Genomic DNA, 12,709 nt, shown 5'->3' on the forward strand with positions numbered 1-12,709 from the left:
GCAGCAAAAATATGAAAGGCATGTGCCAGGTATTCGTTTGGATAATCTCTCGGGTTTTCACCATCCCAACAAGATGGTTTTTTTTCATTTTTGCTATAGCCGAAAAGGAATGGAGTCTCTAAATCGATTAAATTGGAATTTTTGCTAACCGTCCTTTTGGCGAACATTTTTTATTGGTTCCTAAACTAGTTGCCTTAACATTTTTCGTCAGCGCTTTGCAGTGTTTTTCCATGAAAATGTATTTAACCAGCCGATAAAATATTAAATATTTAACATATACGTGTATGAGTGTCTGATTCCAGCTGATTTACATTCAAAGATTCACTGCACTGTAGAAGGCTTTGTAGAATGTTTCGGGAATGCTAAAAGCCCAAATAAAAAAGTAACATCTCGCAATCCTCTTGCAGGATTCAGGACCTGTTCTCCCCGTTCTCATTACCATTGCAGGCACTTTGCCATTCAATGAGCTGCGCAACTTAAAGCTTAAACATTGTTGGCCGTAGTTGGTGGCTGGTGGCTGTTGGCTGGTGACATTTTCGCAGTTGTTCATGTCCCGGGTTTTCCACCGCGGAAAGCGGCAGCCGTATGGAAATTGGCACGGAGCCCGGACAGTGACAACCTGAGGTTTTCCACCGTGTTGCCGGCTCCCTTTTAATGCTCTCCATTGCAGTTGTTATGCATTTTTATTGTTTTCCCACGCACTTGCCGATTAAATGGGGCGAGAGAATTTCCAGATGGGCGGGAAAAGCGGGTGGAAAAGGGCACCGCCCATCGCCTTTCCTTTCAATTTGTCTGCACAGTGTCTGCGCGGGTACCTCAGCTGGCAATGAGTGCATTTTTAATGCTAATTATTTCCTTAATTACATTTTCACTTTAACAGCAGCGTCCTTTGTCCCGCTTTTCCATACCATTTTTCCAGCTTTTTATGTTCCGCTCTCCCCGTTTTTATACTCATATATTTTTTTTGGCCTGTCCTGGCGCCTATTAGCCTGCATGTTTCCCAGTCCTTCCGGCTGTATGTAGATATATCTCGGAAATAACATTTATTATTGCACTTACCCTGCGTAGTCTCATTTATTTCGGGTATTTCGCATCTGGTCCCCTTGAAGCCCTTCGGACAATGGCAAGTTATGGCGGCGTCGCCGATGTGCCTGCAATTGATGATAGGGCAGTGATAGAATGGGGTTCACGAGGCCTAAACATCATCATCTCATTGTCATAGGAGTGTAGCCGAGCTTTTGAAATTATCTGTGCTATTGGCAGAGCACTTAAAATACTTACCCCAGCTGAACCTCGATTTATAAAAGTGTGTGATATGATATGATGTTTTTACACAATTTTTATAAATGAACGTAAGTTTCTACTATTCATTTTAATCCAATTAATACAAAGGTTCTGTGTATTTAAAGCAAAAGCTGTAGTTTCAGGCTACCTCTACTTTATTTTATTAAGAGATTTAGCAATTTTGGTGGATTTCCCCTGATTGCCAATGCAATTCCTCCATATTCGAAGGCATATTCGAGTACTTACTTGCAAGTGCCGCCGTTCTGGCAAACGTTGGTGTGGAGGTCCTTGCACAGGGGTCCATGACCACAGTCACCGCCGCTGAAGCCGGGAAAACAGGAGCAGGCATACGAGCTGCAAAGAAGGAGCGAATGGAGGATGTGAGCACGTTCCGAGTTCTGTTTGCAATCTGGAAGGGATGAGAGGCGGTCGAGTTGTTTGCCAGGAACTGCAAACTTGGCACCCGCCGGTCAAAGTGGACAAGTTATCACAGCGCCGGTCGCAGGATTCGCATTTATCTCGACCCGAGATTGCGGCTGACTCATAAAACTTTTATTGGACCCACTTGATGGGGACTTTTTTTAAGTACGTGCCTAAGCTGAATTTGTAGTTATTTGGAATTCCTACTCGTCGGTGAGGACACGACCGCGTCATCATCAGATACGGACACTTGGGTCAGGCTCTTGGCCTCGGACAATAATTTAAATATGCCAGTCGGAGGAGCCAAGGTCGGGAAATCGAGAAAAATGTCCCTGTCGCCAGAGAAAAGCTCATGAAAAGATTTTCTCACGCATTCAGTCCGCTTCCCAAACCAATTTATATGTTTGCCAAGGCTTCTACTTTAACTTTTTTATTAAACGCATTGGATTTGATTATTTATTCCTTGAACCGTTCAATGAAATGAAATATTTGTATATACGTGTATTTTGCTCGTTAATAAATACAGAAATCTCATATCCGTTCAATGTCAAACCAGTAATCAAAGAAATGTGCGCCTACCTTTCATTCAAATATTTTTATATAACTGCCATTTTAATTTAAATCCATTTTAAATGCCATTTTCCTGCTACCTACTCCTATCTACCCACATTTTAATTCTCAGAATATAATTTACGCACGCAGCATTTTTGACAACCTAATTGGGGTACCCAGTTTGACCAATTTTTTATGCCAAAACAAAATGTGTAACCATTTGTTGAAAGTAATTGGGCATTCTTGCCATTTGTTTCGCCCCATGTCGCTCGTTTTTCAGCTGGAGAAACAATTGTTATCCTTACCCAGTTGTTCGTAAGTCATGCGTTGTTGACACACGCCAACCCGAATTAAATACCCATTTTGTTATTTCGCTTAAAAAAGGTTGAAAGTGCTCAAAAGCGTGAAAGTCTTAGGAGTACAGTAAATTCCCCTACTTTCACTTGGCACTTCGTCAGAATCCTCAGCCTAATGGGCATTCGATGAAGGAACATTTCTAATTGATCTATTAGTGCCATCTGCAGCTTCCAGCCTTCAGCTTCCACTATTATCATCAAACTCGAATCACATTGCGCATATGGCCATCTTTTGTGAGGCCCAAAAAGAAAAAGGAAAAGTTTTGCGCCGCTTAGCCGGGAATAATCAAATGTTCTCCTGGGAAAAGGACAGCACAAAAAGTGACAAGCAAACTTTTGGTGCTCATAAAAGTTGTACTTTCATGCGAAGTCTTTGCGCTTCTTGGCTAAAATAAGGAATCACTTTTGAGTTGGCCGTTCCGGGAAAGTTGAATTGGAGGCCGCAATTATGCAAAATATTTATTTATTTTTCACCAGCTACTTGAGATGAAATTCCTGGTAAGTCCCTGGTCAAGTTCCTGTTGTCCAGCACACTGCGCACCAATATTTTGAGCACTATATATTTTGAACATAAAGCAGTTTATCATTCGAACATGAATATATGGTGAGTGTGTTTGGTCCTAGGAAAGCCGCCCCTTTGTTCAACTTGCCCACTGACCCACTGCCTTGCTACATAAGAATTTTGTGGTCTTGTATGCCAGCCTTTGTATGGCGGAAATTAATTGCCCTGTGTCCTGACATCTGCGATGCCGAAAGTCCTTGCTGCCTACTTATCGCCGTAGTTCCTTGTTTCGCCCTCTGTGACGGAAGCGTTTTTCTCGGAAAACATAAGATATCTTACACAGTTTGCGCAACAAAACAAAGCTTCCGTATGAGTCAGTGAAGTTCAGCTGGGTTTAGATGGTGCAACTGCTGCAAACTCTATTATAATGCAGCTATTTAATTATAAATTATAAGCATGATTAAAAGTCAGGGCTTTTTCGTCCGGCTTAACTTGAAATGCCTTACCTTAAAGTTGACTCATCGAGAGCTATTCGAAGGATAAGCTGGGCGAACAAAAAAGGAGGAAGGACAATTCCGCCGCCGATTCGGCACTAAACCTTCTTCATTTCAATGGAACGGGCTTTGCATTTTTTACCAATCCCGAATATCACCTGCAGCTGTTTTTTGACCGTGTGTTTGCCAGTTTTGGCTCACTTTTTCTCTGCTTTTTATTATTTTCTGTTTTTGCATAATTCTGTGTATTTTGCGACATGTGCACTTGGGAACTTTTTTAACACAAAAAAGTATTTGGCACACCGGTCTTTATTTTATTTTTCCTTTATTTGTGCTCGCCGCTGCCGGGCCTTTGTTTTAAATAAAAATTAAATGTGCTGCACATACGGCAAATGCGTTACGATTCGGTGAAAATGGTGGGCAAATAGATTTTTGGGCGGTTCTCAGGGCATCGGCATTGTTTTCACTGCTCGTGGCAATCCAATTTTTGGCATTTTAAATTCATTCAGATTTGCAGTGCCTAACAATTAAAATCGCTTGCCAAAAATCTGCAGCAACTTTATGGTACTGCACTCAAAAACTGCTGACAACGCTGCCGAAATGCTTGACTGCATTTGGAATATAACGATAGGCGAATGCGAATCCGAATGCGAATCCGAATCCGAATGAGAATGGCTTGAATGGCTAACCCAAAATACACATATGGCTGCCATGAATATGTCATATGAGACGCCAGCATTGTTACTTAGTTGCGAGAGTCTGGCCAGGATTTTGGCATATTTTTGACAAAAAGCCAAAGTGCATTGGAAAATATGAAGAAGCGAATAGTTCGCGTAATGGGCCAGCAGAAACTTTAATGTGAAACTAGTGCAATTGACTCACTGGAAGATATAGGAGTTATATTATATCACAGGGGGTATAATAGGTAGGTTGTTCATTATAGTAGTTGAAAATCTATGAGAATGGGGTCTAAAAGCATGCAGCATGAGAGGAAAATCCTTTTCAGCCAACTTCCGTATTGAAAATTTATTGTTGCACATCTGTATGAAAAGTGTAACTAATATGTGGAGTAGCATCATTTTAAAACATCAGCTAGGCATGTTGGCTCTAAGAATTCTCCAGACTTAAAAGCTGCTACCATTTCCGCCTTCAGAATATATTGTTGCATACTTTCAGCAGCCTTTATAGAGAACTCAATTTGAGTGGAACAACTACTTGTGCGACTTCAGCTATGTGTGCTGTTTGCCGCGGAATTAATTGCTTTTATGGAGAAGAATCAATAATTAAAACATGGAGCAATCGAATCAAAGCTCAATGAATTTGTGCCCCCATTTAATTCCACTTTAAATGACGGACGTATACGAATGTGGTATTGAATGACTGTTGGCCTGGCCGGCGTGCGATGAAAACGCAATGAAATTACAACAAATTGCTTTTTTCTTGGCGATGGCACGTGTAACCCGTAAAAGGAAGCGGTTAAAAAAGCAGAAAAGGCTGAAATGTTGGCAATTACTTTTTCACCCATTCGCCTAATGCAATAAAATGTAATTTGATGGTCGTACGAGTATGTACCATTGAAAAGGTGACTGCGAATAGGGATTGTGAAATGGTTTGCGGCTTCACAGTCGTAAAACACAAAGGATGTTTAATATGAAAAATATACATATACATATACATATATGTGTTATTCTATTTGCATTTTAATGGTTTTGTTTTTCAGCATTTAAATTATTTTCATTTTTGCTGTGCCAACATTGGCTTTGCCGAAAGGCATTTTTGTATGCTTTTAATGTATTTTATAACTGCTCTATGTTTTCCCATGCCCAGCTGGCAATTCAATTAGAAGTACGAGTATCAGAAATTAAATGGAAAGTAGCTGGGTTTTCTTTATATTTCCTCGCTGACCTCTAGCCACCTGCCTTTCTTATATTCTGTGAACCTTCAAAAGAAGTAATAACATCTCTCGTTCAAGCGAAGAGCCCAATTTGTGGTTAAGGTGCCACAATGTCGTTGCACGACAGGAAAATTAAAAGCACCGAATTGCCACAATATTGGGAGCAAAAAGTTTTAATTGAGCGGCACATGCCGGAGATCGGTGCAGGCTTCCAATGTGCGATTTTCGGGGCCAAACAAAACTTAATTGCAATATGCAAAGCCCGGACTCCGCTCGGCAAACCATGCTGCACCGTGCCCAACGAATGCATCCCTCGCCTTTCCATAAGCGGTTCCCTGGGTGCTCGACTTTGGATAAATGACAATGTTTGACATGGCAAACAATGCACGAGGCGCAGGCAGGCGAATCCGAATGACACTGACACAGTTGCCATGTGGCGAGCCCACTGGCATGTGCAACGGCCACAAGGATGCACCTCCGCAGGACCTTCCGCCCATCCAACCTTCCCATCCAACCCATCCGCCCACATCCCGTCGACCTGATCTCATTTGGTGCTGACATTCTGTTTGCTCAGCACCAGCTTCGCTTTTTGTTATTTAAGCTGAAACGGACGCAGCTCCACAGCCAATGGCCACGCATATTCATTGCCAACCGAGCTCATATGCCTCCACCTTCAATCTGCGGCGTTCGGGGCAGGCTTTCGGAAAATATTGCAATAGTTTTCCGTTTTTCTCACTTTTTGCGGAACATTTGCATTTAAATTTCAGCACTTTGCATTGATGGTTAATATTTAAGGAACATGATTTTCGCTATGTCTCGCTTTTCCAATTGTCTCGGATTTCCTTTCAGGATAACAGAAGCAACAAATTGCTGCCGGGTTGTTGAAAATAAGCTAAGCAAAATTTACTCTGCCCCGCTTTTCATGTTGATGGACCATTGTTTTAGAATTTTGCATTTCCAATATCAAATATCACATTGCCTATGAAAACTAAGCAGTTTTCTGTGTTAAAGATTTAAAGTATTTATTTCAATTTCTAAATTCGGATGTGTTAAAACTATTTGGAATGCTAAGGGATTTTATCCCAGGCTTTATGCATCCAAAGTTTAAATGGGACTTATTTTACAATGAATATACTTTTCAAATCACTGCAACTCCCTGGGGGCTTGAGCAAAAACACTCTTTTGTAATGCAAAATGTAATTTTTAAAATTTGGAAATAAAACTCTCGATTAGATCGTGCTCCCTCAATCCGCCAACGGAGCTGAACCCAACCAGCCACCCAACTTCGAGAGCCACCCAACTTGCCGCCAGGATGTGGCCTAATTCCGGAGCGATGTCCTTGTCGATGGTGCAGCTCCTCCTGCTTGTTTACCGATGGTCGCACAAAAAGGTTGCCAATCAGTCGGTTGGGGATTGGGTTTTACGGCCTCTTTTACATTTTGGGCCACTCAGATATACAATGTTGTGCTTAGAGCGAAAGTCTGCTGGAAATATATGCGTAACGGATGGAATTTTTTCACTGTGGCTGCTCATCAACTGTGAATACATTTGGCCACTTTTCCTCACTGTTGCGAACTTAAGGGGAAAATAGATTAAATTACATGGAATCGGTTCAATAGAAGAGGGCCTGGCCCATCTGACGACCCTCAAAGCGAAAAAGTTTTTCAATTAAGCGTTTGTTAATGAAAATATTGAGATGCGTCGAAAAGCAAAGGAAGAGTGAAGGAAAAGAAAAACAAAAGTATGGACCCGGTCGGAAATGGCTTAAAAGCGAAAAAGTATTTAAAAAATATAAATTGGTTACTGCTGTGCTACTGAGTTTTGCGGTGAAGTGCAACAGATTTTCACTGGCCAGCGGCAAATTGATGAACATGACCCAAATAAATGCATAAAAATGCAACCAGAAACGCATCCAGTCAGTCGAAATAAATGCAGGACGAAAGGACGAAAAGGGCGAAGGACCAAAGGGCTCGAAATGGAAACCAGCATTTTCTGGCTGGGACAGCAACTCCTTGCTGGCTTTTGGCCAATTGTTTATGGCTTATTGTTTCAGCTCTCCGGCTTTTTCGCCGGCAACTTGGAATCGCTTTTCAAAGTTTCTGCTAGCAGTTCGCAGCTCAACAGCATTTTGAATATTTTATGCAAAGTTTATTGGCAATCAAATGGGGTTAGTGGTCGCCGCCATTAATGAGCTGGGGCCACTATTGCGAATAAATACCCCATACAATTCAGTCTTCAAATTCAAATAAAATTCTCTACTTCCAACAAAAGTCAGGAACAATTCATTTAAAATCCTGCTTGTATGCGATTTGGCTTACAACATTTCATTAGCTTTAAGCTGCGCAACACTTGACACTTTTACTTCACGCGTCTGAGAACGCTTATTAAAAATGCTAACACAGTTGGGTTCAAAAACACCCAAGGTCAAAATAATAGTCATTTGATTTATTATTTTACATACTTCACCTTTTATCTAATGTATTTATGCAGAGAAATGCACGGTTTAATGCCTTCATGTCCATCTATGCATATACTACGCTGATATTTCTTTCCATCGCTCTATTTACTTGCCCCAAGCTGTGACTATATGCTGTAGCACATGCAAAGTCAACGAGCTGCCACTCCACGAACATAACAGAGCCGGCAGAAAAATTAATAAGCGGGGAGGACTAAGCGTATACGCATTCTGGGCGAAACATAAAGATTCGGGCTCCCAGTTGTGCGTCACCCGCCACTTTTTTATCATCTATTTAGCTTTCTCCGATGCCATGCATTTTTCGCACATTAACCTAACAAAGGAGCTGCTGAAAACGAGTGCCATAAAGGAGGATGCAGTGAGAGATTGAGCCAAAAACCAGGGGGCGCAGGCTGGCAGGGGGGTTCACTGACTACTCCCCTTTATCCTGGCGTATCCTTCGAGCTGGAGAGTTGACAACATGAGCATGACTGTTCGGTTGTTTATGCGAGTGCGCAGCATCTGTGATGCTGATGCTGATGCCTGTGCTCCTGACACAAGTCACTTGACAGCCCCAACACATCTGGCTTCATCGTGCACTGCGAGATTTGGGGGCTCCTTGGATGGGAGCGATATACGTCCTTATCTGAGGCACGTAGAGTGCGAGTTGGCCGCTCCCCATTTGCCTTTGGTTGGTAATTAAGTTACGGGATGGTACGTGGCAGGAGCGAAATTATGTTTCCAGCGCCAGGACTCCGACTTTAATAAGGCGAAAAGATGTTGATGCAACTTAGTTCAGCTGTCACTTTTATATTAATTTCGCGCTCCGGGGCCTGAGCATTTGACTCGCTCACACTTCGACACTGATATTAATATTCAATTAGTTGGCCGGATGCGCGGCCTTGGGGCAGCCAATTAATAATAATTATGTTAAGTAGGCGTGGGAGTTGCAGCTTTCTTCGGCAAACTTTCGCCAGAAGTTGGTGCCAAATATACGGACTCGTAAATAGCCAAGTCCCCCCAGCAAATCGGGCAATTAATTTGATTTGTTTAACGTTCTCTGGGGTCATTGTGCGCCGTGCTATTTACATGTTAATTGCCTACAAATTTCGCTTTATAATTGATTCTCCACTTGAATATATCATTTTATTTGCCACTGTTTTGGGGTGAACCCCCCCGAATACTCTCGCTGCGTCAAGGAGCTCTTCAATTAATCACGATCCTGCGCGACTTGTCAAGGCATTGTGCCACAAACCCACTCACGTCAAACTCAATTGCCGAGCTTATTCATAAAACCCACTACCTGGATTTAGTCGGGAAAAATGCATCAAGCTTTCCCGCTTTTCTTTTGACTTTTGGCTGACTAGCATGTGTACACACGTATGTTGTGTACATTTCTTTTCACTGACATGGGTTGCCGTCCATTGTTTCGGCTTGCCGTCCTCCGCTTTTCCGCCGGGGGAAATCCGGCCGGGTTTCTCGCTTGTTTTCGCTCTCCACTTATTGAAACATTACAAATGTATGGCTCCCACTTGGTTTTAGGTGGAGAAAGAGCGGGAGCCTTGAAACGATCCCCAATCCAAACCCAAACTCAAACCCAGCCCCAAAGCCAAAGCGAAAAGAACGAAAGATTGATGTGCGAGCTGTTAACAATTTCAGCGGCTACCTGTCGGTGATTTCCATTGCCATGTATATGGATTTGTCTGAACAGAAAGAAGACTGAATTTAAAACCCATCCGAATCCGGTTCTCTGCCTTCCAACCATTTTCACTTTCCCTCCGCCGTATTTTCACTGTCCGCATGGTGGGAGCCGAAAAAGTTTTGCCTCCGCTTAAATATGCTACATGTTCCGGACGCAGGTGCTCATGTCCACGGGGAAACCGGGCTGGATTGCCCGCGGAGTGCCTCAATCGCTCCTCCCACTCAGAACTTTTGCACGAAACTGACTTTTGGCTAGCTGTAATCGGAATGTTCAACTTTGATTGCAAGCCAACACAATATCTGAGTAATGCATATTAAATGTGTATTTGTAGTAATCAACGCTTAGCTCGAAAAACAATTAAAAAGGGTTTTCTAAAATAAATAGTCATTACCTATGCGCCATGTTGATCATCTTCAGTCAAATTTATAACAAAGATCATTAAATTATAATAGTTTCTGAACCCTTTCGTGCCATTTAACCGCTCCCACTTTTTAGGCAAGCTCCATTAAGTAAGTACTTTCAATTGCTTAATTTTCAATTTTATTCAAACGAGCTCACCTGTAATCTTCACTAGCGTAGCAATCCCCAAGGAATCGGCACTGCAGCGCGTTGCACTGGGAAGTCTTCACCTCGTTCTGCACCTCGTAGGTGATGTTGAACCCGTAGACGTCCAGCAGGCGATCCAGGGCGCGCAGGTGGGTCCCGTCCAGGGTGGCCATGGTGAACCGGATCTCCAGGTACTGGCTGTGGAACTGCACCCACGTGACCTGGGTGACGTCGTCCTCGGTGAGCGTGAACACGCGGTGGGCTGGGACCTTGAAGTCATCCGAGTAGTACATGTACTCCGTGAACTTCAGCCCGCTGAGCACGTACAACTGGGTCAGGTACACCACAATGGACACATTCGCCTGGCCCTGCGGCGGCATATCGGTGGCATCGATTATCCACACGCACTCGATGGGCGTGGCAAATCGGTGCGGGAAATTGGGCGTCTGGATGTTGCCATGGCGTGCCTTCAGCATTCCCCCGCATCCTGGACTGGACGTCGAGGAGTGGGCGTGTCCGCCGGAGGCATGCTCTCCTCCGGCGAATGCGTTCAGCGCAAAGTGATTCTTTCCGGGCTGGAAGGGCGGCGGAGGCGGGAGCGGCACGGCGGGCAGGGAGAACTTCTGGTCTGCATCTGGAGGCATCTGGTGTGGCAGGACCGCCGGCAGCAGGAGCGTCAGCAGCCATATGGTCGCTGCTAACCGGACGAGGGTCATTGACTTGGCTTTGGCAGTGGGGCCGCTCTTAAGGATTTCCTTTACTTTCCTTTTTTTTGGTCTTGGTCTCGTTTTTTAGCTGGCAGCTAGCTTATCATTCGGCGAGGACATGAATTGGAATCCTGGCGGCTGCCACGGCCCAGTCACTCATTGACATTTGGCCCATTTTTTTGTTCCAACTGCTGGCAGCTGCTGCAAGCAAAAAAAGAGTGGGAAAAGATAAAGTCGAATTTTTAGTTAAAACCATTTTGACAGCTGTCGTTTGCATTTGAATAACTGCCGCTGGCTTTTCACGTTGACTCTCCACTGTCAGCGTGAAAAAAGCAATTTGGAAATCCACTAAAACGCGAAGGAGCTCGAGGAGCGCATCAATCATGGCCTTCATGGGTGTCGTCGAGCGTGGCTGGTCATAAAACAAAAACACAAAGGGCCCCGCCCCTCGAAATTCGTTTGCCATATTTCACGAGCCCACTTTCTTGCAGCCCCCATCCGTGTGCGGATATTTCTTTTGAGCTGTGGCCCAAATCCGATGGGTTAATCAATGTGTTCGCCACTCACGAAGAGTGGAGGCTAGAGCGCAATCAAATCTAATCAACTTTAGACTCTAATTCAAATGTGTGTGCAAGTGGCATGTGGCATGTGGCGTGCGGCAGGGCAATGCAAACACAGCCGGTTGTAATTAGGATGGGCTAATCGGATAAGTAAAAACTTGGCAAGCCAAATCAAAATACGAATTGCCACAGAGCCACAGGCAAGTTGTCAACAATTCTGGCCAAATGCCGCTGCCTGGCAATTGGATGCATAAATTATTCAGCCTTCATAGAGTACTATCTCAGTTTGGTTGTGCGTGTGTGTGGATGTGTGTGTGTGTGCGGTTAATAAGATTATGCAATGGAACTTCCTGCGGGGACAGGAAATACCCGGGCAGATATATATTTTGGAATTTGTGCTCGACTTCGTTCGCTTCCTTGGACCAAATGAGTTTGCAGCGTTGACTTTAAAGCGATGCTCCTGCCAGGCTGACAAACTTTGGCATCCGCATTCACATCCGCGCCCACATCCGCATCCTGCTGCGCGGCCTTCAAGATGGGGGTGGTGTGGGTGAGTGTGTGGCTGTATACGGGTGTGTGTGTGTGTTAACAAGTTTAATCAAACGACAATGTCGCCAGATACGTGCATACTTTTAGGCATATGGGCACGTAGAGTCGCGCGGGGAAAAAGTATTTTAGCACGAGTGGAAAGTCAAGTCGAGGGTGAAAATGAGTTCTACTTTCAAATTGCTTTAGTTACGCATTTAAGGCATAATGAATAAAAACTCCGCGAACTTTTCGCCCATCTTGAACGCCTCGAGAATTCTAATTTGTGACGCCAACTCTTGTCGCTCGTCACCACATTTGATTTACATATTTTTCGAAAGGTAAGCGCGTGACATCTCGTTTACCCTTTCACCAAACTTTTGAACGGCATTATATTTAATATAAAGTTTTATTTCCGAGTGCCAAAACTTTCGTATGACGAACGAAATGGATTTTTAATGACCCTTCTACTGATGAAAGTGTTCAAAAGTATCATTTTAATTAAAACTACATTATTATTGCAAGATAAATATTAAACTAAACACAATAACTTTCATATTTTTGAACACAAATTCCAAATAAAAACGTATGAAATGTGGCCTTTTATTTATTCAGCTAAAGAAAATATAAAATTGGAAAACATGTTAAAATAGCCCGATGTGCAATGTACATATGACGAATACAAGTTAGCTTGTTTGCTATTCCCAAACCG

General features: G+C 43.4%; 1 protein-coding gene across 1 annotated transcript in view; it reads right to left on the reverse strand.

Annotated features, from left to right (window-relative positions):
- Window positions 1-10,927, reverse strand: part of LOC6542676 — a 73,837-nt gene extending 62,910 nt beyond the window's left edge. The window contains exons 1-3 of the mRNA XM_001969360.3: window positions 10,218-10,927; window positions 1,531-1,638; window positions 1,060-1,151 (exon numbers count right to left, since the gene is read on the reverse strand). Coding sequence (XP_001969396.2) covers window positions 1,060-1,151; window positions 1,531-1,638; window positions 10,218-10,921 — 904 coding nt within the window. The 5' untranslated portion in view covers window positions 10,922-10,927. The remainder of the gene's footprint in view (window positions 1-1,059; window positions 1,152-1,530; window positions 1,639-10,217) is intronic.
- Window positions 10,928-12,709: the final 1,782 nt, after the last annotated feature.

Source organism: Drosophila erecta, unplaced genomic scaffold (genome assembly GCF_003286155.1).
Source record: "Drosophila erecta strain 14021-0224.00,06,07 unplaced genomic scaffold, DereRS2 tig00000055-arrow-pilon, whole genome shotgun sequence".
Taxonomy (NCBI): domain Eukaryota; kingdom Metazoa; phylum Arthropoda; class Insecta; order Diptera; family Drosophilidae; genus Drosophila; species Drosophila erecta.